Source organism: Amblyomma maculatum, chromosome 1, assembly GCF_055883805.1.
Source record: "Amblyomma maculatum isolate TAMU_Amacu chromosome 1, ASM5588380v1, whole genome shotgun sequence".
NCBI classification, from domain to species: Eukaryota; Metazoa; Arthropoda; class Arachnida; order Ixodida; family Ixodidae; genus Amblyomma; species Amblyomma maculatum.
The window spans coordinates 23,951,989-23,978,745 of NC_139344.1; the positions used below are offsets into that span (position 1 = coordinate 23,951,989).

The following is a 26,757-nucleotide window of genomic DNA, read 5'->3' on the forward strand; positions in this document are numbered from 1 at the left end:
GTGTGGAAAGAAAAAAGGAACGAGCTGAGAGGGAGGGAAAAAAATGAAAGCAAGCAAGCAAAAAAAAAAAGAAAAAGTTGCCAAGGTAAATTTGCGAAACTAATGCGCAAGACATAGTAAATGCGCCATTAAAACTCTTCATTCCTGTTGATTACTCTGCATTGTACTGGTGCTTATGCAAGCTATCGTAGACAGAGAAATATAAACCACAGGACAGCATAAATAAAAATTATGCAATGAACAACTGCATTCACGAGCGCGGCCCACTGGGCGCGCACGGCGGTCACAGTAGCGCTGATATGCCTATGAGTTGCCCAATTTCTTTAAATATTTTTTTTTGCAGGTTGAGAAAGGATGCTAATGCAGGTGAAGGTATAGTGTGTCTCCTATTTCGGGAAAAATGCTTTGCGGTAAATCTGGACGCGGCAATACCCGGGCATGATTCACTGCTCGTTGGAAGGCAGCGATTCGCACTTAGCGTCGCTTAGCTTCGTAAAGCTTATTTGGGGACGCGAAAAATATTTTATCAGGCCAGTGAAAATGTGTGCAACAGCAGCAATTCAAGGACTGCAACCTAGCAATTCATTTGTGACCATCGAAAGAACGAACAGCGAATGCGCCCCACGCACAGCAGATCCTCCGCGTCTCCGCTGCACGGCCGGGCGCACGTCTCCCTACCAAACTGTTCTTCCCGCCGCGAGGGGCGCGCGCGTCGCACCGCGAGTTATATCCCTGTCACACGGCCGACTCGGAACTACCTTGAACTTCCTTGGTCTAAAGGAGCGCAAGGGAGTCGCAGGGAGTTTTGCCTTAAAGGAGTTGTCCCCGTGTCACACGGCTTGCAACGAGCTTCTCAGAGCAGCCAACAGGGGGCCATTAGGCGCTGTTTATTTTGCACAAAGATATAAAAAATAATGTCCAAAACAAACTGAAATATTTTTATACTACTATTTTTCTCGCAAAATGCAATTAGCTTTAGTCATATCAATATAAAAGAATACACATTTGCTGAAAACAACGACCATGCTCTAAACATAGCCATTTTTTCCGCTCTGCTGGACACCACGCGCGGCGTTGTGCAATACGTGGTGCAGTCGCGACAATTAAACGCAACTAACCGAGTTAGAATACAATTTTATGCAATAAAAACTAATATATTTAGGAGTAAAAATTACATTATTGAAGAAATATGTTACTTAATGACTCGGAAGCAAAGCACATTGGAAACGAGAGTACTCCCTTCGCCCATCAATGGAGATCGTCGATCTCCTTTGCTTCAAAACTCCATTTAACTTCCTTCCATAATGGACTGCCGTGTGACACGGCACGTATCTCCCTCGAGGTAATGGCTACCTTGGTTGAAGGGAGTTGAAAGGAGTTCAGCCGTGTCCGTGTGACAGAGGTATTACTCCTGCACGGTGCCTATAAAGCGTTCGCGGGCTATAATTAAATTTGACTGCCACCGTTCCCGAGAATTCCTTCAGTAATGCGTAAACCCGCTTGCATTTACCCAGTCCGTGAGTTAATTTCTTGCGTGTTCCTCCTTCCGTATATCGTTAGCTCGTTCGTTGTGTTTGCTTCGACAGCCACTGACCGCACTGGCATTTTTGTTTTCTTTTGTATGAGACTAAAAAGCATTCTTTCTCATTTCTGTGCCCGCGTACATTCAAGAGTGTAGTGTTTGCACTATGTCGTTTCACCACGGCCCTAAATAGCTCGTGCCTGTTTGTCCCTAGTAGTGCGCGCTTTATGTTTGCATGAAGCGATGCATTCTGGGTAATCCGCCATGCTGTTGTCGACAGCATACGGCGGGCAGCGCAGCCAGGATTGGCCGAGCGCCTTGTCGCTTTCGATGGTCCAGCGAGCAAATGCGCGGCTGCCTTTAGGTGCGTGCAATATGTGAGCAGATTCCTGAGGAACGTATGTGTCGGCAAGGGTGGTGTCGACGCCGTGCCCCAAAGATCGGGCGCGCTATGACGAAATGCAAAGCAATGCAGCGCGGGCCTGTTCAAGCTACGCGCAGACGACTGACTGCATAATGCGTCTGTGGCCGCCTGTCGACATCGGCGACATTCACGATTTCTAGTTCTGGCGACTAGTTTGATAGTTGCCCGGATGGGAGTCGATCTCGCGTCTGTTGGCCCGTGCGATCGAGCTATTCGCGTCGGCATCGCACAGAGAACTCATTTGCCTCCTCGCACTCGTGCAGACGTGTTTTTGGGATCTCGAAGAAACCCCAGTCGGCCTGCCAGATCGCGCCAGCATCGTCTGCGCGCATTACGCGACCATGTATACGAGGCTAGTGTGGCAGTGCCGTGCTGTGTTGTCTGCTGCCAACGATTACAGCATGGCGAATTACCCAGCATACACCGCTTCATGCAAGCTCCCTTGCAAGCTCCATATACAAGGGCCATTTGTTTAACCTACACCAGCTACACCAGTGTAGGAAATCTCCTATACCTACAATGGAGTTTTGTTGGAATGGTGTAGCTGGCGTAGATTAAAAAATAAATGGTCCAACAGTGTGCGTTTGTTTTGCACCGTGCGGAGCCGTAAACTTGCTCGACTATGTAAATTTTGCGCCCTCTGAAACGTGCACTCTTTTCTTTGGACCACGTTTCAGTGGCCTCATCGCTAGCCTTGGGATGCGTGACTGTGCTGTTTCTGAAGCTGGTCTCCTACCACATGGTGAATCTGTGGTGCCGACAACAAAGGGCGTCGCGCAAACACCACCGACGGAGGTCATCGTCGGGAGCCGACCGTTAGTACCCCTTTTCACCTCGCTTTTGCTGTCTTTGATATTTGTCTGCGCGTTCACATGCACGTGCAAAAAAAAAAAAAGCGTGGCACATTTTTTTTTTTACACCGAACTGACCACATCTTACCAGGCGCTGGAAGGGACCATGTAAAGATATTTAATAGTTAGGCCAGAAAGTGCACACGAACGGCCGGTACGTATTCCATCACTAGTCTTCACAATACAAAAATTTTGGCTATAGCTTCACTTACGCCTCTCTCTCAACAAGTGTCGACATGAAAAAAAAAAAAAAATCTGTCGAGACTGACTGCTTAGATGCAGTAATGCGAACACGCGAAGCGAAGCGTGATGCGAAGCGTGAACACGACCTTTTTTTTTTGTTTTGTTTTGTTTTGTTTTGTTTTCCGAATGGCCACGGCTGCCACTCCCGTGCTTATCATTGCTCTCATGCGCTGGAATCTCTATTAACGCGCAAGTTTCTTCAAAACATCACACATGTCGACCTGGCGTTGCGGCTTTAGGGGACGCAACGCCGCAAACGAAAGCATCACGACGTGCAGACAGCGTGGTGATGAGGCGACGTGTCGCCGTCGGTCTGCCGGCCGCTAGGAAATCCATGATCATTGCAGTTCTGCCATCTATGCGCCGCTCGCTTTGTACTGCTGCTGGCGAACAGGTGGCTTTCGGTACCGCGAAAATGGCAACGTCGCCGACGGCTCTCTCGATCTGTAGTGCTGGTAAAGCTCTCGCTTTAAAAATGACTGAAAAAGGTCGCTATTGCGCCCCACACCACCACCCCGACCCCGTCCACGTCATTTGGACACTTAGGCCCGTCAGCGGAGCAAGGGCGACTAAATCAGCGAGCTAATCCTTTGCGGAGCTTCGGTCTGGGCCGCGATATATATATATATATATATATATATATATATATATATATATATATATATATATATATATATATATATCGTGCGCCGTGGCCTGTGCTACTTGGTGTATTGGTATTCATCACCATCAGCCGGATTATACCCGCTGCAAGGTGAAGGCCTGTCCCATATTACTCCAACTAACCCCGTCCTGTGCTCGCTGCATGATAGAGGACAACCTTGTCTTAATCCTTTGCATACCTTGACAGCTTCCGTACTTCTTATCCCTTCCCATGTAATTTCTGCTTTGTTATCCCGGTATATTTCCTGCAGGAACTCTGTTATCTCATGTCCGTTAAGGCTCCTCTATTTTTTAAAGGTAGCAACAGGCCTTGATCCAGCCGCCCCTCCCTCCGATAGACCGGTTGGCTGCACGTGACCTCTTCGCCGCCAAGCTCCGCCCAAACGGTCCAGCGGTGCTCGCTGCGCCGCTGAAATGCATGGCGGTCTGCGCTTGTCAGCGTGATATTGGCCGATAAGTTAAGCAAAAGTACTTCACATGCCTCTAAATCATCTTTAGGAGTCTATATGCAGTACTTAATGTTTAAGCGGACGCAAGAATTGCATCTCTGAACTCAAATCTTGAAGCGTGCGTGACATGCGGCTGCGTCGGGCTGCTGTGCTTTCGGCTGCCGGTACAGTGCGGAAGACGCAAAAAAGTCATTTTCCATTCTTCGCGGTGACGATAATAGCAACAGAAGGAAGCTATCGCCTCATGAGATCGGCCGTAAGATTTTCATGGCCACGGAAAACACCCGACAATGCGAAGTGATTTGTCTGCTTAAAAAGCCGTTCGCTTACTTGGGATGGCCTTTGTTTGGGCATATGCTATTTCACGAGCAAAATATCAAGAACGCTATGACTATGTAGTCATTACTTGTACTGTGGATGCCAAGTTAAAAGTCACTGCCGTTTAGAGCCCCCTTACTTTCCCGAACAGACCAGGACACCAATATTACGCGTGGAATCAATGCTGCCAAAATGCTCAAAATGAAAAGCCAATGCTTGATTATGCTTATTACAAAAATTTAGTCCGTACAATTGATCAGTTAATTGATATAAATGAAAAATGAAACATTGGAAAAAGAGGAGGTTGCGAATGTGTCAAAGTGATCGAAATGGAAAGTCAAAATTTGCCTATGCTAAATATCGGTGTATAAAATTAAAAAATAAAAATAAAACTTTGTACCATAAAAAGTGAAAAAATAACAGTGTGTGTGAAACGCAATTGAGCCATTGTTTTAACGGAAGAGTCTCGCAGCTTTGCATTGAATGCTAACAAGTTCCGCTGAACGCGCACAGGGACTCGTCAAGTTTCAAGAGGCGGCATCCAAGTTTACTGGTGATATTATTGCCCGGCAGGCTATAAGGAAACCAATAAAGGCAAATGAATAATAGAAAAGTCAGAAAACATCCGTGAGCTTTGTATCACATCATACCCAATTTCTTGTTTTATTTGTTGGAAGATATACATGCGTTGGTAATGCACAGCTGCAAAAAAACTGACTTTTTCTCCAAAATAAAGCTATTGGAATACTGTAAACGAAATAAACTCGAGCCAAAAAAAACCTTGTACTGCGGAGTATACCCGAACAGTTACAAACGCAATGACTCCCTTATTTCATCAGAGCTCTGTGTGCAACGATGTTTCCAAAAGTTGCAGAACACTCGCAGTCTACTTATTTTTTAGTAAGGAAACGAGCCCAATAAGTTTACTGAAATATCGTTTCTACTTCAAGTTTGCTAATAATTTCAAAGCATAATTAATAAACAGTTTCCTATCTGCTGTACTGAGTCGAGAATGGTTCAGAAGAACGAGCTTGCTCATTTAACGCACGCGTTTTTTTTTTTTTTTACATTTATGCTGCGCACGCATGTTTAAGTTATTATTCCTGTCTTTTGAAGTTTCCTGACCAGCAGAGGACACAAATCTGTTGAGTTCACCGGTTTATGTGTGCACCGAGCGCGGCTTCATGAGTACGCGGTATACGCTAGAAAGAGTGCCACGCGTCGTCTGCTAGCGCTGCTCCTGGACCCCTCGAGAGGGCGCTCGTGTACTTGTCGCTACCTTTAAAAAAATAGAGGAGCCTTAATGTCCGTTGCTACACAGTGCCACCTGCCGGCCGTCCTTCGCGTCCATTTTTTTTTTTACCTCGCCTTGTTTTACTACAGTGTGGTAAAACAAGACGGGGTAGTTTTACTTTTACGACCCCGACGTTGCCAAAAAATTGGTTTCGCTTAGCAACTCCAAAGTCAAGTGGTAGAGCTATCTCGACGAAGAGCGAAAAAAAAAAAAAAAACATCGCGTTATATTCGGACCTTGGTTCCGAATGTAACGCGAAATGTGTTCCCAGTAATGTGATTTCTAGAAATAAAAGCTTGTTATAGTCATTTAAATATTGTATTATTGATGCTGGTGCAGCCGCGTCTGCCACGAAGCTTCCTCTTGTAGCGGAAGCACTGTCTTGTTGAAAGACGGTAGGACGGTAGCATTTCATCCCTGGATAGCTTATCTCATATATGGATCAGAACATCCAATAATGCTACTGTTCATGCACCCAAGCGTGAAACACTAAATGCAAGCTCATTGCTCTGTGGCGCCTTTGAGCTTCCGTTGGGTGTCGCGATGCGGCGCCTGTCTCGCTGCACTCTTCCCATGCTTGCGCCATGACCCCGGTGTGTTGAAGCCTTGGTAGCCATTGTAATCACAGATATTTCGTGCATTCACATTGTATTCACAGGCCAGATATGAACAATGTATCCTTTTGCATGTATATGCCCTTCTTTTGGCGCTAATAAAGAAAATTCCAGTTCTGTGTAAAAATAATTGCTATCAATTAAAGGCTGCTTTTAGAAAAACAAAAGGGTGCATGAACCAAAATTTGTACTGATGAACGAATTATAAAATTAGCCAAGGTTGGATGAGTGGTGAAGGTATGCCATTATAATGGAGGTAATTGGTTAGCAGTTGAAAACCAGCAGTTGAAAACATGGACATGGTTAGAGGCTATGCATTAGGTATATATATTAAGGCCCCAATATAGTCCGACATAACGCACGTGAGCGCGCACGCCGGCCTCCGCGACGTCACGTCGGCGAAAAACCGAGGTCTATATTGCAACGTCACGGCGTGAGGGACGTAGCGAGCCCGACCCGACGCGGCCCAACATCGCCGACGCGCAAATTGAATCTCGCTTATTTCTTGCCGATCGCGTCCGCCGCGTCCCGTCGGCCACGTATCCCAGCATTCCTCACGCACAGTGGAGATGGCGGCTTGCTATGTACAGGGTCTTGAATATTTGGGAGCTGGGATTTATTACATTCCTATGCAAAATTTACTACCCCATTCGAGCTGAAATAACGTTCAAAAAGTAGCAAAATATCGTCTACGTTATCTGATAAGTGACTCAACATCGGTACTTGCCTAGATTTTCCGAAATCGAGAAAAAACTGCTCTCGGCGGCGTGCACAATTTTCGCAGAAGAGAGTCGAAAAGCTATTTTGACATGGTGTGTCATCTGTCGGGCAGCGAGGCAAGCGCGCCAACGGCCGTGATGGAGCTTGTCTCACTGTTGTCTCAAAATCTAGACAAGTGCCGATGTTGAATCACTTATCAGATAACGTAGACTTTGCTACTTTGTGAACGTTATTTCAACTCGAATGGGGTAGTAGATTTTGCATAGGAATGTTTTAAATCCCAGCTCCCAAATATTCAAGACCCTGTAGACAGCGACCGCGCGCGTGTTTCAGACACTGTTGCAGAAAAGCTGCTAGAAGGCGGCAACCCTCCGTCTATGATACCAAACGGATTGACTAGAGACGTTCAGAGGGGGAAAAATGCCTGGGATGCAATCTGTCAGCAGTGCGGCCGGGCACAGCTGTGAGTTCTTCGCTGCAGTGCGTGTGCCATACCCGTTTTAATGCAGTGATATGCAGTACATTCAGTGGAAGAATGCTAGAAACTGCGGAAGCGGCTTCGCATAGAGTTGTGACCGGTACACGCCGGAATCGAAGGCCGCACTCGATTTGGCCACACGGAACGTCAGCGGCTCAACAGCCAGGGAAATTGATCGAATTCTACAGGAACTGCGGCCGACCGAGAAAGTGATCCTCATTACTGTGTAATCTCTAACTCTTCTGTAATCGTACAGATACTTAAATTATAATTAGTTTTCAGTAAAACACGAACATACACAATCATCGTTCCGTCCATAGCCGTCGTCGACGCGGGCTCAGGCCGTTGCTGGGCTGGACGTCTCTACGGCTGGCTGTAAATGTTTTCTGCCATTTGAACATTCGCAGTAAACACATCGCATCATTGCCTTGATCACAACAGCAATTAGTGCCTTGATAGGCAGCCAATTCCTCCCTGCAGGTGCCGTGTCGTCTGCTCGAAAATGCGCACCAAAAACGTACCAGCCCTCGAGGGCGTCTTGTGCGCATGCGCGCCGCGGCACCGTGCACGCCAGCCGCGCCAGACTGGTAGAGGCGGCAGCTTTTTGACGCGCCCGTCGTAGCCGACGTACCGTGGCTAGGGTGTCTACCGTGGCCGACGTCGCCGGCTCTGCCAGTCGCGTCGAAAATGTTTGACTATATTGGGGCCTTTAAATTAATACGGATAGTCGACCCGCGTTACAACGAAAACGGATATAGAGAACTATCAGATAAAACGAAGTAAAATATGTTTGGTTCGTCTGTGCTTTATTTCTATAGAAGTTCTATCAGTATAACGAAACAAATAATTCAAAATTTGATGATAGATTGGTTATAACTGAGCAGTTTTTTGCATTCGCATGGCTAAAAATGCGTAAAGGAGCCGCCGGAGTCTCGCACCGTAGAACTGTGTTTAAACGAACCGCGGGTTAAGGAGCGGCGCTCACATTTTTCGCCGCGGCGCATGGATGAATTAATGGATGGATGGATAAGGCTGAACCCTTTGAATCTGGCGGCGGCGCCACAGCCTTTACCTAGCCACGGCCGGTGACCTAGCCTAGCCGTGAAACATCTTTTCGTGTTGCGTCATCTAGGGGTAGCAACAAAAACTAGCACCGGATCACCCACGGACCGGCCGTGGATCACCATCGCGCGCGCGCGCGCGCGTTGATATCTCGGAGGCTATGAACGAACCATGGAACGAACGGCAGCTGAGCAGTGAGAGTGAGCAACGTTGCGGTTGTGAGCATTGGCATTCGTGGACGTTGCCGCGGCCTGCGGGTTTTATTGCTGTAGTACGCAGCGTGTCTGCGGCCTTGAACGTGAGCCAGGAAATCGAAGTGATAATTAATGACATCCACTCCAAAGGCGCCGAAGAACGATCGGAAACGTCGCACGCATCACAGCCGTGATGAAGACCTCAAACGTAACTCTGGGCAGTGCCAGCTGACACAGTGACATGGCTGAAGACGCGTTCGCATTTGCGAGTCGCGTGAGGTAACTCCGGGAGCCCGAGCTGACGCAATGGCAAGGCTCACATTGACTAGTCGCGCGACCTCCGCGACTCGCTAGTGTGAACTCGGCCTCTACCTTGCTAGACTCGCCAATGTCAACGCGCCTTTGTCACTGCGTCAGCTGGCACTTCCCATTGTTAGGTTTGAGGACTTCATCACTGCTAATCACTTCGTTGTAGTGCCGCGGCGCCCGAACTGACCTACCAAAAAATCGCAGATCAGCTTAATAGCATTAATAGTGCATGTGATGCAAGTAACGACGACGGCAGAGAACTGGAAAGAGAAGAGCAGAGGCTGCCGACATGGCCATGGCTGCGCCGTTTTTTAATAAACTTTTAAATAATTTTTGCTCCCCAACACAGGACAGAAGTAGAAGTTTCACGTTTATACGAAGCTTTTAATTACAGAATTGTGCATTTTTGCAGCTTCATGTTGTTCATTTTAAAGAACATTTTGCATGGTTTTATTAGCAAACTTGTTTGCAGGAATTTGCGCGTGTACTTTTAAAATGAGTTTCTGATATATAGCCCACAAATTTGTGTGCCCAATGCTGCTTCATTATAACGAGGTTCGACTTGATATATTTGAGGCTTGCTTGAATAGATTTGAATATTTCGACTGCAAAGATTCTGCAAAAGCTGTATGAGTGTGCTGAGGTGGGTTCTAATATTGGTACTCCTTGATTAGTTGAAATTTGTTCCTCCTTGAAGAGTACCTTTGTATTTGACTGACCTCAATCCCATTCGAAGTTGATCAGTGTGTCCTTGCCCTGCCATCTGACCAGAATGACTGCTTAGAATATTTGGGGATCCTATGTTTGAGCCCTGGACCAGAGTAAATTCAACAGTGAAGATTCTGCAAAAGCTGTACCTATTAGTCTAGGATGCCGCAAAGAATGCGTCTCCTGGACTCCACACCTGGATTGCCAGCTGTATATGAAAGCAAAGGGGCTGTTAAATCCTTGCAATATGTCACATAACACATAACACATAGAAAAATTTCTAAAATTATGATGTTCCTGAAATGTAGCGTGAGGAGAAATGTGAAATGAAATATTGCAAAGCTTGTAGGGTAAGCACTGTTAGCTGTGTGCACTGCATCATTCTAATAATCTTTTCGAGTTTCTGAGAATTGCTAGGTGTGTTGTTCAAAGTATTGTTAAACATTTGATCTTGTTGTACCAACAAAATCGTTACATATAGGTATGTTTCATTAAAGCATACTGTTGTTGTTCTTTTTTTGATAAAACTGTGCCACAGTATTCAGCACTACTTCTTGGTATATCAGTACAAAACTCCCAGTGTGGCGGCCACATTTCGGTGTAAGTGAAACACATCGCACTCTTGACTGTGCGATGTCAGTGCAAGTTGAACTCCAGGTGGCCAAATTGTCCAGAGCCCTCTAGTATGGTGTTCCCCATAGCGTAACTTTCTTTGATAGGGTAAACTGCATAAATCGTGAACTAAACTTCTGTGTTTATGCCTACTCAATACTGTAGTAAAATTTTGTGATTTAAACCTCCATTTAATGCATGTTCCCCGGCTTTCAGAGAGCATTACCTTGGCTTTGTGCATGATTGGGGGTGCTATTTCTAGCCTCCAGGTCGTGGCCACTTGGTTATTCTGGGATTTGGTCATGATGCCCTGCAAATACCCTTGTGTGCATGTCTGTTAATTAAGTATGTACTATGTTTTTTTTCTCTTGTGTGCCTGAATTGGGAGCATGTGTTACGTTAAGGCCACCGGACGAAAGTTCTGACTCTCTGAAGGTCTGCAATGTTAGGGATGCTATTGGTCATGAGGGTCATACTACTATGTAATCTAGAGCGTCATCCTACTAGATGTACACCTAATGAAACTTCTAGAGTTATTGATGAACAGTGCCTCTCTATATATTTATGCGTTTTTTAGAGATTACCCATGGTGCAAACGGACGTACCTCCAATGGGCATCTGACAAAGTTTGTGACCTACCCAGATAATTTGAACCTGTATGGTAAGATGTATTTCACTATTTGTTGCTTGCTTATAGCTTCAGAGCACTTGCATCTTTATCCTACCATAGCCTCCTTTATACTCTCTGTGCCTGTCAATGCGCCTTGCTAACAATACAGCGGTACCGTCGGGTAAAGTTGCGCAGTGCTGCCGCTCCTGCCGCTGAGGGCGCCACTGACGTAGGTGTCGAGGCACACGGGTACGAACGTCGGCGCGAGGGCGGGAGCGCTGTTATTCGCTGGCAGGATAACTGCTACTGAGCAATAATCGTACTTCAGTATATTTACTTGTAAGGCCAACATCCTCTAAGCATAACAAGGGATGACGACACTTGTTAGGCAATAACACCAATGCTATGACACTTTATGTCAGGCAGTTTCAAGAAATGTGCGCATGGCTCGAAAAACTGCATGACTGCTCCGCTGGTGTCAATGGTAATAGAAAAATTACAGTGCTAGTCGACGCAGTGGTAAAACAAAATTTAAGAAGAAAGGCACCAGCATTTATTTACACATTTCACAACAGCAGCCATGCTACAAGAGTAACTATTTTTACAGCTTCATGACTTTTTGTGAGTGGCTTAATTCTGCCAAAACAAGGGCTTATACAAATCATTCTTGTCTGTTATCGAAGGGGCGTAGTTCACCAGCAGTGGTCTGATGAATCTAGTTGCCACAAGTAGAGAAAAATGTTCAAGGTGACTGCTGTCACTGACAGGGCGCTTCAGTAAGCTTGATTTACAAATGGTTGGAACAGCTGCATCGGTCAGATTTTTCAGTGAATTTTGAAGTCGTGAGTTTTCATTTAGGCTTGTCTATACAAACAGTTGCAGCGTATCTTCTTGAGATCTGTAAGAAACATTGGGATCTGTAATAAGAACAATTTCGGTATCAGCTGTACTTTCAATGATTCAGTGCATTGTGCGAACAGTTTTTTTTTTTTCTGACTTGAAAAACAAGGAAAACAAATGTACACATTGCATCTTTCGGTCTAGCTCACTCCAAAGTAACCGTCATAATAGGTAAAGCTTGGGCTTTTATTTTATCACAGAATTGCGCAATTAGCCTATGCACTGCAAGAACAAAATATACTGCACTGAAACACATGCAACATACCATACAGACGAGCTAACCAGGGAGGAAATTAGCACTGCTGTCCAGAAAATACACATGCACATTGAGCATTATTATTGCCATTAATAACACGTAATAAATAGTTTCTGGTGCTGTCATTATTTTTCACAGGCCTCAATGCGGATGAATACGAGTTTTGCGGTTTCCGATTTATGCAAGAGAGCAATTGAGTTGACAACAAGGGAAACTAATATAGGCTTTGCATCATTTGGTTTAACTCACTTTAAAGTAGCCATCGTCAAAACTTGTGTTTCTATTTTATCCCAAAATTTCACAATTAGCGTATACTGTGAAACAAACAAAAAACTGCGCAGGAGCACATCCAAGATACTACGCGGACGGGCTAGGCAGGGAAGGAATTAGCATTGCAGTCCAGAAAAACCGTGCAAATCTAGTATTACTATTGCAGTAATGGTGCGTAATAATGACACGTTTTAGTGGTGTCATATTTTTCACGTCTCAATGCAGTTGAACACTACACAGCGATCGCCGGAAGGATAAAGCAAAGTTGACACTTACTAATTGCTGCAATGCTGTATTCCTGCAGCATCCGAAGGCAGAGAAAATTAGAAGCAAGACCTTACACACTACAAAACAGTCCACGAAACAATGAAAGAGCGACAGTATGTGGCTATCCGGACAGCTTTGCAACACTGTGCATCCGGCATTCGTCTAGCGAGGGTGACCCAACGTCGCTGTCGCCATCTCTCGTCAGCCAGTGGCGCAATTTCTCAATGGAGGAAGAGCGGCGATGACGGCCGTGGAGCGCGGAGTTGCCAGGTACAGAGAGTACAAAGGGGCCTATGATCCTACTTTCTAGTTAATGTCATTGCAAAAAATTGCACACAGTAGCAGTTACAATAAGGAAGTAGATCCATTAGATGTTGTATTATTCAGCATTTTATTTTAACTTTTTCAATAAGTTACTTCTTTCAGTGCCAATGGAGCCATACCATCACGATTAAATGTTTTGAAAAGACAGAAGCTCTAGATTGAAGACCAGATTACACCTTTCATACATTTCCTTTTCACGCTATTTTCTTTGCATAATGAAAAACTGATTGACTTGCAGACGCCTGAAAAAAGAAAAAAACTAACAAAGTCATTCCTTTTATACCAGCCACTGTTATCTACAAACTAGCTTTTTAGAGTATGGTAAATCAAAATACGAGTTCCAGAATATTGATAGGTTTGGTAGGGACTGTGGTTGACATGTGCATTCATCTATAGAGTTTCTTCTGCCAGCTGTGGGCATTTCAAACTTTTTTCTTTCTATGAGCAAGCAGTTTTAAATCATGAAATAGCTTTAATACATATAGTATTGCTCTGTTGAGTTACACATTTACAGGAAGCTGGAGACATGCCATTAGTCTGTGCTATAGTAACTGCGGCACAAACCCATCTTGTTAGAATTGTGATTTTATTGAGGCAAGAGAACACATTGCGTGTTTACAGTTGAGTTTGTGTGAATGCTGCCAACGATATCCCTTGCCTTGCGCTTCAAGGCGGTGCCATGCACTGAATTTTTTTTTCCCTCTTTTTTTTTTTTCTTCTCTTGACAAGCTCTTCAATCTTTTTTCATCACCATGCGAAATGTACACAGTCAATACTCATTAATTTCAACTTGGTTTGGTCCTGTCAGTATCGAGCGTGCTGAAAATACATGCATGAATTTAAATTTCACTCAAAATCTAACACATTTGTACTTTTCTCAACGTCTTTTTGTTTTCGTCAGTTCCTACCATATTTTTTTTCTTAGACTCTGTCCTCTTGGAAGTGTACTCTGCCAGTGGTTTCGAGTGCGTTAGCAAAAACTTAACTGCAAGAATGCGTTAGCAAAAGAGCTTTTGCTTTTTCCCTTTTGATGGTACACCTAAACGGACAATTGAGCGCAGGGGAAGTGCATAGGAATTGAGAGGGTCTGTACAAAGCTTTTGTATAGTTTCATCATTCTAAAACAAGCACATTAGCCATTAACTTGTTGCAGTGCCCTCTCTGGACCATGAGAGTGGCAGAAAAAGAAGGGACAAGGGTCACGTGCCGGGAACGCTCGGGCTCGGGGGTTGGTACTTGGACGCCCAAATTTTTCATTCATCCTGCTATAGTAAGTAGCATCCCGCCACGGTGGTGCATTGATTAGGGCGCTTAGTTACTGCGCCCAAGAATGCGAGATCGAATCCCGGCTGCAGCGGCCGCTTTTCGATGAAGGCGAAAGGCCAGGCGCCCATGTGCTGGGTGATAAGAGTGCACATTAAAAACCTAACATTGTAGAAATTTTCGGAGCCCTCTACTATATGGCATCTCTCTTAGCCCGAGTTGCTTTGAGACGTTAGACACCATAAACTAAACCAAACTTGCAGCAAGTAGCAACAAGCTTTATTGATTTGCAAGAGCTATTTTGGCGTATAGCATACAGAAATTCATGTTTAGACCTCTTGTGCATGGTGCAAAGAAGATATTATTAAAAAAATTGTGCTTCTTTTCTTTTTTTGCAGATATTTATTATTTCATTTTTGTGCCAACACTCTGCTACGAGCTCAACTTTCCAAGGTCATCAAGGATAAGAAAACGTTTTCTGTTTCGCCGGTTTTTGGAATCTGTGAGCATTTTACATCTGAACTCTATTATCCAACTGTTGTTCTAGCATGCAGATTCTGATAATGGTATAAATTTTCAATATTACAATATATAGCCTAGGTTGTTCTGGAAATTTCTGCGAAATGATGTAATGTGTGTGAATGCCTGCTAAACTAATAGTAGTGTAAGACGATGAGACAGTGGTGCCAGAATGTGTGCTTGTGTTTCAGTTGGGCTCCATTTCTAGTCACTTTTGCCTTGGCTATATGCACTGATGTATTTGCCATCATGCTTGCCATGACTGGCCATCAGAAAAGGGCCATTAGAAAAAAATGTTGGTTTTACTGATGAGTGGCAGCGATAAAAGATAGGCTTTAACCTTGTGTATTTGTTTCATCTGCATCCACGTAGTAAGCAAATAAGTTTTTACAAGAGTGGGCTGAATATTGCATGCATTCATGCATATATATATATATATATATATATATATATATATATATTGATTTTAGTGTGCCAAGCATTTGCCATATACGTGTACATATGCGCACATGTATGTGTAATGAACAATGGCGAGAGCAGCATGTTGCTTGCTGGTACACTTTGCTTCAAATATTGTTTATTGTAAAAATTACCTGGATGTACTGCAGTATAATATGTTGAGCAAGTTAGTTTCAGACTTCCATAGCTACAGCACGCTGTTGTGTTCTTCTTTTTTGTGCCGTCAACAGGGCTGTAGTTCCAATAGAACTGGAAATACTGACAAGTGCGAAAATATAAAGGGGTTTTTGCATTAGAAAAGAAGCAACCTAATTGCCCACTGGCATTCTTGCATGAGGCAAATATAGCCTCTTAACTCATTCATTACCGCACGAAAATGGCCATTTTCCATAGGTCTCTGAAAATATTTTTTTCCAGTACAAATAATACTGCAGCACACGTTGCAGCATACAAAGTTGCACATAATGAAAAGCTATTTGCAAAAACAAAGTTACAAAGCAAAAAAACGTATTAGGGAGCACACAAAAAATCTGAAAAGTGACATTTTTCTGGCGAGTTGATCAAAATAAGATAGAAAAGGCATGATATGTACAGACGCATCATCAACAAAGAAAATTTAGAATAATCATATTGGAGATCAATGACCCAGAAACTCTGTGTAAAAAAATCTTTAGTGTGCCATTCTTCAGCTACATAAAATGAACAAAAAACTTTACAGGTAGAAACGGCCTCATTTCTCATGCCATGCAGTGAAGCAATTCCTGGTTTTCGTGAGGCACCCAACCAAACCTGCCACAAACTGGCTGTAAAAGCCGGTTATACATGTTGGACATGCGGCAGACCTTCAGGAATGCATTTTCTTGTGAAATAAACTTACCCGGATTCAGTCAAAGCTGACTATTGAATCGCTGGTGCCATTTTCGGGCAATTATCACCACTCAACACTGTCAGATAACAAAACCGGCACTATGATTCAATTTTTGACTTGTTGTAAGCCTTTTGATCATAAAACTTCAATGTTAATGCTGCATTATCACAAGTAGTTTTCTTTTCAACCACGGCCACTATGCCCTCTCAACAACACATGCACATTAGTTCCGAAAAAGGTCCATAAAAAATCTGAATGTCGCCAGAGGGCTAAAATTTAAACTGGTTCAACAAGTGCAGTGTCTAGATTAACCGCTGCGTGAAGCTGGGTGCACGAGAAACGATTCCAACATGTCTAAATCTGCGTTTTAAAGCATTGATCACCGGTGATCGATTTGAATAGGCATGGTAACGAAAGAGCTAGGTGATAGCTGTGCCTGAGCTTATGTTATCAAGGAAGTGTCACTCATTGGAATTTCATGGGTTTTTGTCACTCCATCTTTGAGCATTATTGGTTTTATTCGCACTTCGTTGTTATTTTTGTCTGGGGCACATAAATTAGTCTTGTGTTTCTTGTGTTGCTATTCTGCTGCTCTGCTAGATTTACTTGATATGCATATATGGTCAGTCTAGTTCCTGTGTTTTGATTGTAGTATAGTTGTACCAGCTCCAGTAGCTCAGTGATTGTAGCATGTGGCTACTGATAGAGAGATGATTCTCAGTTCCAGCTGCTACGTTTTTGTGGAGGCAGAATTAAAAAAAATGCCTGGGCATCAAGATTTCGGCGCGTGTTTGAAACCTCGAGTGCTCAAAGCAAGTCTGGAGCTCTCCATGTGCCTCATTGACCATAGTCTTAATTGAATATAAAACTTCATTAATTGTAATCATCATACAATAACTTTTGACTTAAAGTTCGCACCCATTGTATGATGCACAACTCAATTTTGGCTGTAAAGAATAATTTCCACTAGGCTAGTTTGACTTGGTACGTAGGGTGTTGCTGGGAATTTTATGCAGTCATAGTCGGTGATATTGAAAAAAACGCATTGTTTGCAACTCCAGGTCATATCAAGATTGTAGCACAGCAGAGGACGAGGACACAAGAAACGCATCTTCGTCCTCTGTTGTGCTACTGTCTTGAGGTCCTCTGCAAAGCCTAAATTTTAACCTTTAAGCATGTGTAATGTATGGGTTATATGCTGGAATTTGTGGCAATATTTAACAATATTTCAGCCTGCGGGCTGTTGTGAACATGTGGTAGGTAGCCCATGCTTTTATACCTCTGTCACATGAACACTTTCGATCTTCACTGAACCTCACTGCATTGAGGTTTTCAGGAAGGATTGAAGCATCCGATGCTGCATGGGCATTTTGAATCACCATTGAGAAGTCTCCTTTGTGTTCATTAGGTGGCGCCAAAGTGGGGGTCGAGATTATAAAAATACCGTAATATATAAGCAAGCATAATGCTCTAATAGTGTTCTGTCGTGCCTTTTAATACATTTCTATGTTAATATTTGAGGTCTTAATGTGTTCATTAGCTTTAATTTTTAGAGCTATGTGATGACGAGGGTGTCCACGCCCGCTCTTCAACAATACTTTATTATTCAACAATTCAAAAATAGTGCTTTATTATTTTCTAGTACCATAATAGCCGCTTCTGTAACATTTCTGCATGGTCAGTATAACTAAAATGCACCTGATAAAAGAAAGTGCAGGCTTCAGAAATGGTGCTCATGGTTGGATGAACCTCACATGATTGTCAAGACTAACAAAAGCTACCTTCAGTGACGTGAAGGGAAGGCATATTTTTGTTCACATCTTTTAAGTTATTTATTTCATTACTCCAGGATTTAATAAAATTTGAAGCATAGTAGCCCACTTTGTGTAATAGTATTAGTGTAGATTTCCCATCTACCTTATACATGTAATCTTAGGAAGAGGGAAAAAAAAATGTTTTGACATCAGAAAAATCGGCAATCAGTAATATCATATATTTCTTTTTTTCCTTTCGTTGCAGCGTGGTGGGCTTTATCAAAATGCAGTTATTATAACCTTAAGTTGCTACGATCGCTTAGTGTTATACACTGTGTTCACTTTGTTCTCACATCTTTGCTTTTTTTGTTTTTGTTAATGGTCATTTAGTAACTGTCCCAGCTGTTTATATTGTTGCTCCGTGGAGATTTTGTATCAATATGCGAGCACTGCAGTGTGGTCTGTAATCAGATATTTGGTGTTGGTATGTGGTGTATGAATCTGGCTTTTACACTGCAAACAGAGCTTTACGTTACTGTTTGCAGAGCAAATCTGACTGCCAAAACCATTTTTGCAGTCACTTTTATTTTTTAACCAAACTTCAAGCAACAGCAGCATTAAAGGCACCTAGCTTTGTGGTTTCAGTTAACTATATTTGGTATGCTTACCCTCATCAGGCTTGACCGAATGATTAAAAATAAATAAAATTAAAAGGTAAAGGGAGCAGTCAGCAGCGAAAATTTTCAGTATGGGTGTATGAAAAAAAAAATTGGCTGTGGTTTGACCAGTGGCCATACTGAGTAGAATTGCGGAGCAACATCTGCGGCGAACACGGCTGCGACACCTCTGAGTCACTGCGCCGTGGAGGAGTCTGCGGCGGCTCAGACACGGCTGTTCAGCTGTGCTCCGTGTGACGTCACTCGCTCCTCGCGCATGCGCAGCTTGGCTCATGGGGGGGCTCCGCGAAATGGCTCAGCGACTAGTGTAGTGTTGCTTCCGCAACAAAAGTTATTTCTAGGAAATCCTATAATCAGCCTAAATGCTAGCAGATATAAAGATGTATCCATGGTCCATTTGCTGGTATCAACACCAAGGAGCTGAATTGCAAGACTGGTCCCTGTTAAATTTGTTTTTTAGCACACCAGCTTACATTCGGTCTTGCTGAGACATACCTGTGCCTCTGATGAGCTTGATGGAAAACCAAAGTAATTGAAGAAAGGCTTTGTGTGGGCAGTTGGCTTCATATTTTCAAAAAAAAAAAAAATGTTATGCTGTGAAGCAGCCACTTAGAGTACTGGTGAAAATTTAATTTTTTTTTTTTTTTCCCAGAGACTGCAGTGAGGGTAGTGGGGTGTGCCATATACAGTACTAAAGTTTTATGGCTGACAAGCTGCCATGTGGTTTAATACTTCTGCGACTTTATGTATGGATGCACTTACCTGGTGCTGCTGCTACAAAAATCTCGTGAAAGTAGCCTTTAGCAGATAAAAATCAGGCAAATTGCTAGAATATTTTTTGAAAGGGGACCTAAAGTTTTGGATAGGGAGGAATTGACCTATATTTGTCTCTGCATGTAATTAGTGGGACCATATGAAGTTGTGTGCCACACTAAACATATGCGTAGAGATTCTTTTTTTCTGCAGCAAAAATGTTTGTTTTTATTTTTATTGGATGCATTTCTGGCATACTTTTTTTTTTTTTTCCAGTTATTGCTGTTGCAGCTTATCCTGGCTCTGGCCCAGCAGTGGATAGTCCCTATTATGGAAAACTCCCTGAAGCCTTTTCAGGTGAACAAATTATTTGTATTGAGTAGAGCTAACATCGGTACTATTTGTCCATACGAAGTTCATTTTTTTTAACTTCAGGAGCCATATGACCATCCACCCATTACCTAATTATTTTCATTGACAAAAGAATGCCTGTGGTGCACAAAGTGGCTGAAAGCAATGTGTAACTGGCTTTCCTCGCCTAGGGATAGCATGTCTGACTAGGGATCCCAGGGTCCTGGGTTTGATTCTGATCCCTGCCTCTCATCACAAAGGAGCTGTCCAAGTTGGGTGGCACCCCCTGCCAACTCTGCCATATCATGTAGTTTTGTGATGTCGCACAACCCGCTGACAAACGGGTGCGCTGCTACCTCATCTGTCAAATACCACCTGTTACAGACATGCTAGCCGTTTTTTTGCTCTCAATGCCTTAACGCTGTCGAATTAAAAGGTTGGAAAGAAGCTTGCTTCACAAGGCAATCATCTAGCCAGAAAACTGGAACAGAAGAAAGCGTAGATTATTTCAGTGGTTATACAGTGTCGGTGTGAATTGCAAATGATATTTTTTAGAGCACTTCCTGGTGGATTTCAGCGTATAACATCAGGACAGCACAAGAAATGTGGCACACAAACTGATACTACAACAAATTTCTTTTTTTAAATTGAGTATTTGGCCAATTTTGGTGATTTGAGAGCATCCGCCCTTGCCCTTGAAGTGCTTCTGTTCCCTAATGTTAGCTGTGTACAGGGAGCAATAATCATCTTTCTTGCGAGCACTTGGAATAGTCATTTTTGGGAATTTGGTGAGGCTAAACAGTATAAATAGTTGCCTAAGAGTGCAAGCCTAAAATATTACTTTTTCATGCATGCAGCTTCAAGATTCCATCATATGCACTATTACGGCAGGCTGCCTCTCAGAAATTCCCAAGAGTGGTTTCTGCCTTGTTTGAAGGGCAACTTTTCGAGATATTGAAGCTGTTTTGAGTTTGTAAGAGCTACTAACGATATATACTGTCATTTTTACTTGTTTCAGGAGATGAACTTTCCTGCAATGCTCGAACGACTCCTAAAATTAGCGGTAAGAATACTGCTACATCACCTTTCCCAATAAGTTTTTCTGGCTGTTAAAGTATTTTTGATGTTAAAGTTTTCCTGAGGTTGTCACCATAGGTATATGTTGTTTGATGCTAGAAAGTTTGTGCTCTGTTTATTGTAGGCACACATTATTTGGCCCCCTTTGTCTAAAGAACCAGCAAGGCAGCAGAGAAGTAAAGCAGCATATAGTTTGGTACTATATCTGCATATTGCTATGTCATTGTTTTGCACACTGTAAAAGGTTTCCTGTAGCATCTAAAGTGGCATTTGGAGCTCTTTGAGGTTGTGTCTAAAGAGGTTAAGTTGTATTGTACCTACAGAAGACTGGAAATTCGATCTAGTTGATTAGTTCTCATTTTGAATAAACTGTGCCAAATGGACAAAATGCACTGTAAAGGAATAGACATGATGAGTATGTACCCTTTGGTACTGTTTACTTCTCAAAATCTATCATAAACGCAATAGTAAAACTATACATGTTCAGCAGGTAAATGAAGGGGAAATGAGGATGCTCGTTATAATACATGAAGGAAAGAAGCCAACAGTCGGCGAGGCCAAGGAAAGCATTGGGGATTGTACTTTGTCTTTTTTTTTTTTAATGTTTACTTTGATAATCATATAGATTAGTAATGCAACCATTTTAGGGGAAAGGTAATTAAGCACAAAGTAGAAGAAAAAACAACGTGCCGATGGTGGGAAGCGAACCCACGACCTCCGAATATCGCGTCCGGTGCTCTTCCAACTGAGCTACATCGGCCGCTGTCCCCCCTGCTACTTTCTTGGGTATTAATGTTGTCTGTATTCGAACCTTGAGAGTGTTCACCAGCGCCACCCTCGACCATAGCGGCGGACGTGGGACGTCCTGTGTTACCGCCAGCGTCACGTAGAATGTGATCAAGAGCAAGGGCGAAAGCTGTGCTAGAACCCTCTTACGCTACCTATGGCTTCAAGACTGCCAGAACCGAGACCCCGTAAGCTGCAAGCAGATAAATGAAGGGCGCTGGTGAACACTCTCAAGGTTCGTATACAGACAACATTAATACCCAAGAAAGTAGCAGGGGGGACAGCGGCCGATGTAGCTCAGTTGGAAGAGCACCGGACGCGATATTCGGAGGTCGTGGGTTCGGTTCCCACCATCGGCACGTTGTTTTTTCTTCTACTTTGTGCTTAATTAAAAGTAAAAATTAAAAAAAAAGAAGTACAATCCTCAATGCTTTCCTTGGCCTTGTCGACTGTTGGCTTCTTTCCTTCATATACATGTTCAGGTAATATAACAGGTATCAAATATATCTGGATGTGCTGGGTGGCCACTACATTAAGGCATCAGTGCAGCTTTATTCTTGCAAATTGTACTTCTATATTGAAAACTCAGTGTAAAATTTTGATAAATGATCTGTGTGAAGCAATATAACTCCAGCAACATTACAACATACAATTTGCAATGCAATAGCTCGAGGGCAGTGTGATATATGTGCCTCTTGGGTGACAAGGTAAAGTATGTTCTGTTTTACGGTATCTGCCAATATTGTACATGCATTCCAACCCTGAGACATCGAAAATGCCATGACTAATGCCATGACTCCAAAAAGACTAAAATTGTTTTCAAAATTTTAGGAAGTTGACACATGTTCAACACAAACCCTTCCAAGAGGATTGAAGGGGTGGGGATGGGTGAGACTTAATTTCTAGATGGGGGGATGGGGGATTGCGATCCAAGAACCTGAGCTCCCTAGAGTCCCCCATGGGTCAACAGTTTATGCCTGGTCAACAGGCGTAAACCCAGATAAAAAGACAAATCCAGAAAAGGCTTGAAAAGGCCTCTGCCCATTTTATGTCGCATAAAAATGCCAACACTAATCACGTGCAGCACATGCTTATGTGCCAGGGACTACACATGTATGCTTCTACATATATCATTTACAGTGGCAGAAAAGCAGGAACCTGCTGCAGACAAACAAAATAAAATTAGACGTGATAAGCGTTCACATTTATACAAACTTAGAACCTGCAAGGGGCATCTGCCAAAGCATATGTTTAGTGTACTATGCAACACCACAGACCTTGAGCTGATGCCAACTGTTTGGTCTTTAATGGCCACTTGGTGGAGGCAATACAGCACTTTGACTCCTGCCTCCTGTACATGGCACCTCCATGCTGACTTGATCAGGGGAAATCTGCAGTCTCCTTTTCCTATCTTCCCCTTCATTTTTTACTTTCCTGTCCTCTTTCCAAAAACTTCCTTGTCTTCTCTTCCTCATTTTTTCCCTTTCTCCTAGATGGCAAAGGTGAGCAGCTCTGTGTGGATTATAGTATTTATTATATAACCATTGACCAGTAGCATTTTTTTTTATGTCTATTAGCTTGTGAATGATCGCTCTCCAAAAAGATGGGGCACTGATGATGCTGCAGCCTTTTTCAGGAAAAACTCAGTAGACTTTCTGTGCGTTCATGTGGTTCATAGTGGACACAGTGAGAAAACTATGGGACAGATTTGCCCAGTTATTATTACAAACTCTGACAGAAGTAATCTGCCAAGGGTACAGCAAAATTAAAAGAAAGCAGATGCTGACCTTCTTTTCGAAGTCCTTTACAGCCATCAGTAAGAGAAACTGGCAGAAATAATATGCTTTGGCGAAATTGTAAACCATCACCTCAGCACTCACTGAAAACTGGAACTAATTAAGATATGAAAGAAAGAATTATTGTATCAGATAGAGGGGAACAAATGATCCCAGAACCCACGTTTGATGATTTTAGAGCAATAAGTTAGAGCCAAAACTGTCAAATTTGCCTTGTAATAACGTGGACGTTGGTATAGCCACGGGGATGTGCAAGCAGCGCGGACGTCACAATAGCAAAAAAAAAAAAAAAAAAAAAAAAAGGTCAAAATGGGGTTAGAACTGCCAGGTTTGTGTTGAATTAGATTAGGAACATTAAATTAAGACATCTTTTACGTTGATGGTAGGTATTAATAATTTGGGTTAAGAAAATGAAAAACTGGAGTTGTGATGTTACATCAGCCAGAAGTTGTCGATGTAGTTTGAAAATATCACAAAACGAGTGTAAGAACGCTGCATTTGTGTCAAATTAGATTAAAAAGTATGTCATTAAACATAATTGATACTTACAAACATCGAGCAATTTACAATTTGGTTCAAAGTTTGACCAAAATGTGGAATCGTGGATGATGACGTCGCAACGATAAGAAACATCGAAGCAGTCTGATGCTTCACAGCAATGATTAAACATCATAAAGGATGTCTAATTAGTGTTTAATTAGAATTGTTATCTAATTATAGGACACCAAACTACTAGAGGACTTTTGCCTTAGCACAATTAAGAGTTATCTTGGAGTGCCTCCAATCCCTTCATGGATCACTGCCTTGTCGTGGCGGAGGGGCTTGCGAAACTCGAAGTCGTGAGCTCTGCTGTGTAGGGCCACCCAAGATAGACAGGTCATGGCAGAGAGTTCTGACAAAATGTGATTCACTGGAGAAGGTAATGGCAACCCACTCCAGTATTTCCTGCCAAGAAAACCGTATGGCCAGTCACAATACCATTAATGATATGGCGCCGGAAGATGAGCCCCCCAGGTTGGAAGGCGTCTCACATGTTACTGGGGATGAACAAAGGGCGATTCCTAGTAGCTCCAGGACGAATGAAGCGGCTGGGCTAAAGCCAAAAGGACGCTCAGTTGTGGATGTGTCGGGAAGCGACCGGAAAGTCCGATGTTGCAAGGAGATATATCACATAGCAACATGGAATGTAAGATCTATGATGCAAGGTAAACTGGATGTCGTCAAGCGAGAAATGAACAGATTGAATATTGAAATCTTGGGTATCAGCGAGCTCAAGTGGACCGGAATGGGAGAATTTAACTCCGGCGACCATTATGTCTTTTATTGTGGGCACGAATCCAAGAGAAGGAATGGGGTCGCTCTCATAGTAAACAGGAGAATGGGCAAAGCAGTGCTAGGGTACAACGCCAAAAACGACCGAATGATTTCACTTCGGATCCAAGGTCACCCTTTAAACATAACAGTTATCCAAGTCTATGCACCGACCTATACTGTTGAAGAAGCTGACGTTGAGAGATTTTATGCGGACCTACAATGCCTTTTAGACCGCACCCCATCATCAGACGTCGTTTTTCTCATAAGAGACTAGAATTCTAAGGTCGGGAGTAAAGAAATATCCGGAATTATAGGCAAGTTCGGTCTTGGGGAGCCAAATGAAGCTGGGCAGAGGCTAGTAGAGTTTTGTCAAGAAAACAACCTGACCATAGCGAATACTCATTTTCAACAGCACAAGAGGCGCCTGTACACATGGACTTCACCGGACGGTCTGTACAGGAATCAGATCGATTATATTCTTTGCCGGCAGAGATGAAGCGCTATACAAGCAGTAAAAACAAGGCCTGGGGCCAATTGTGGCACTGATCATCAGCTTCTTGTTGCCAAAATTAAGCTTCGATTGAGGAAAACACAGAAAACTAGAAGGCCTTTCAGGTATGATCTGGATCAAATTCCATTAGAATATGCTGTGGAAGTGAGGAATCGATTTCAAGAATTAGATCTAGAAGACAGAAAGCCCGAAGAGATGTGGACTGATGTTCGTGATATAATACAAGAAGTTGCTACTAAGGTAGTTCCAAAGCAAAAGAAATGCAAGAAAGCAAACTGGTTATCTGAAGAGGCTTTGCAAATAGCTGAGGAAAGGAGGATGGCAAAAGTTATGGGGGAAAGAGAAAGATACAAGGTTTTCAATGCGGATTTTCAGAAAATAGCAAGGAGAGATAAGAATGCCTTCCTGAACATACAGTGCCAAGCAGTTGAGGACAACCGCCAATTAAGGAACACAAGAGCTCTGTATAAGACAATCAAAGATATCAAAGGAAGCTTCTGTGCTAAGCTGGGCATGATAAAGGACAAACGAGGCAAGGACCTCACGGAAGCCTCAGAGATAAAGAAGAGGTGGCAGGAATACACAGAAGAACTGTACAAGAAGGACTCTAATGTGCAAACCCAACATAAGACGGTTGTGATTACTGATCTCGAGCTGGGCATCCTGAAGAGTGTAGTTGAATGGGCCTCAGCCAGCCTTGCTAAGAACAAAGCTAGCAGAATTGATGGCATTCCAGCTGAGTTGCTTCAAAACCTCAACCATGACGCTGTTAACATTCTGCATACATTATGTCAGAAGATTTGGAGAACCCTGCAGTGGCCACAGGATTGGAGGAGGTCAGTTTACATCCCCATTCCAAAGAAAGGCAGTGCCAAAGATTGTTCCAACTACCGCACGATCGTGCTTATTTCGCATGCTAGCAAGGTGATAGTGAAAATCCTCCAAGGTAGGCTGCAGCAGTATGTGGATCGGGAGCTTCCGGACGTGCAAGCTGAGTTTCGCAAGGGCGGAGGAACTAGAGACCAAATTGCAAACCTTCGCTGGATCATGGAAAAAACACGAGAGTTCCAGAAACCCATCTACTTCTGCTTTATTGATTATGCGAAAGCGTTTGACTGCGTAGATCACAGCAGATTGTGGCAAGCTCTCGAAGAGATGGGAGTTCCAATTCACCTCATCTGTCTCCTCAGGAACCTGTATGAAGTGCAAGAGGCCACAGTTAGAACTGGGTGTGGTCTTACTGGTTGGTTTCCGATTGAGAAAGGAGTGAGGCAAGGCTGCATACTGTCGCCCTGCCTATTTAACCTATATGCAGAGTGCATCATGAGGAAGGCCGGTCTGGACGAGTCTTCAGCTGGAGTGAAGATTGCTGGAAAACGTATCAACAACCTTAGATATGCGGATGATACCACTTTAATGGCAGAAAGTGAAGTGGAACTCAAGAGACTTCTGATGCGCGTACAAGAAGAGAGTGAGAAGTTTGGGCTTAAACTGAACATTAAAAAGACAAAGATCATGGCGTCTTGCCGTATCAAGTCCTG

At 43.3% G+C, this 26,757-nt stretch overlaps 1 protein-coding gene across 3 annotated transcripts in view; it reads left to right on the plus strand.

The window, feature by feature from the left end:
• The window catches only part of mdy (diacylglycerol O-acyltransferase), a 179,285-nt gene that overhangs the window by 105,060 nt on the left and 47,468 nt on the right, over positions 1-26,757 (plus strand). For all 3 annotated transcript variants that reach the window (XM_084587871.1, XM_084587873.1, XM_084587870.1), the window contains 5 exons: positions 2,624-2,761; positions 11,039-11,122; positions 14,750-14,853; positions 19,658-19,738; positions 20,751-20,795. In XM_084587871.1, the coding sequence (XP_084443997.1) occupies positions 2,624-2,761; positions 11,039-11,122; positions 14,750-14,853; positions 19,658-19,738; positions 20,751-20,795 (452 nt within the window). The remainder of the gene's footprint in view (positions 1-2,623; positions 2,762-11,038; positions 11,123-14,749; positions 14,854-19,657; positions 19,739-20,750; positions 20,796-26,757) is intronic.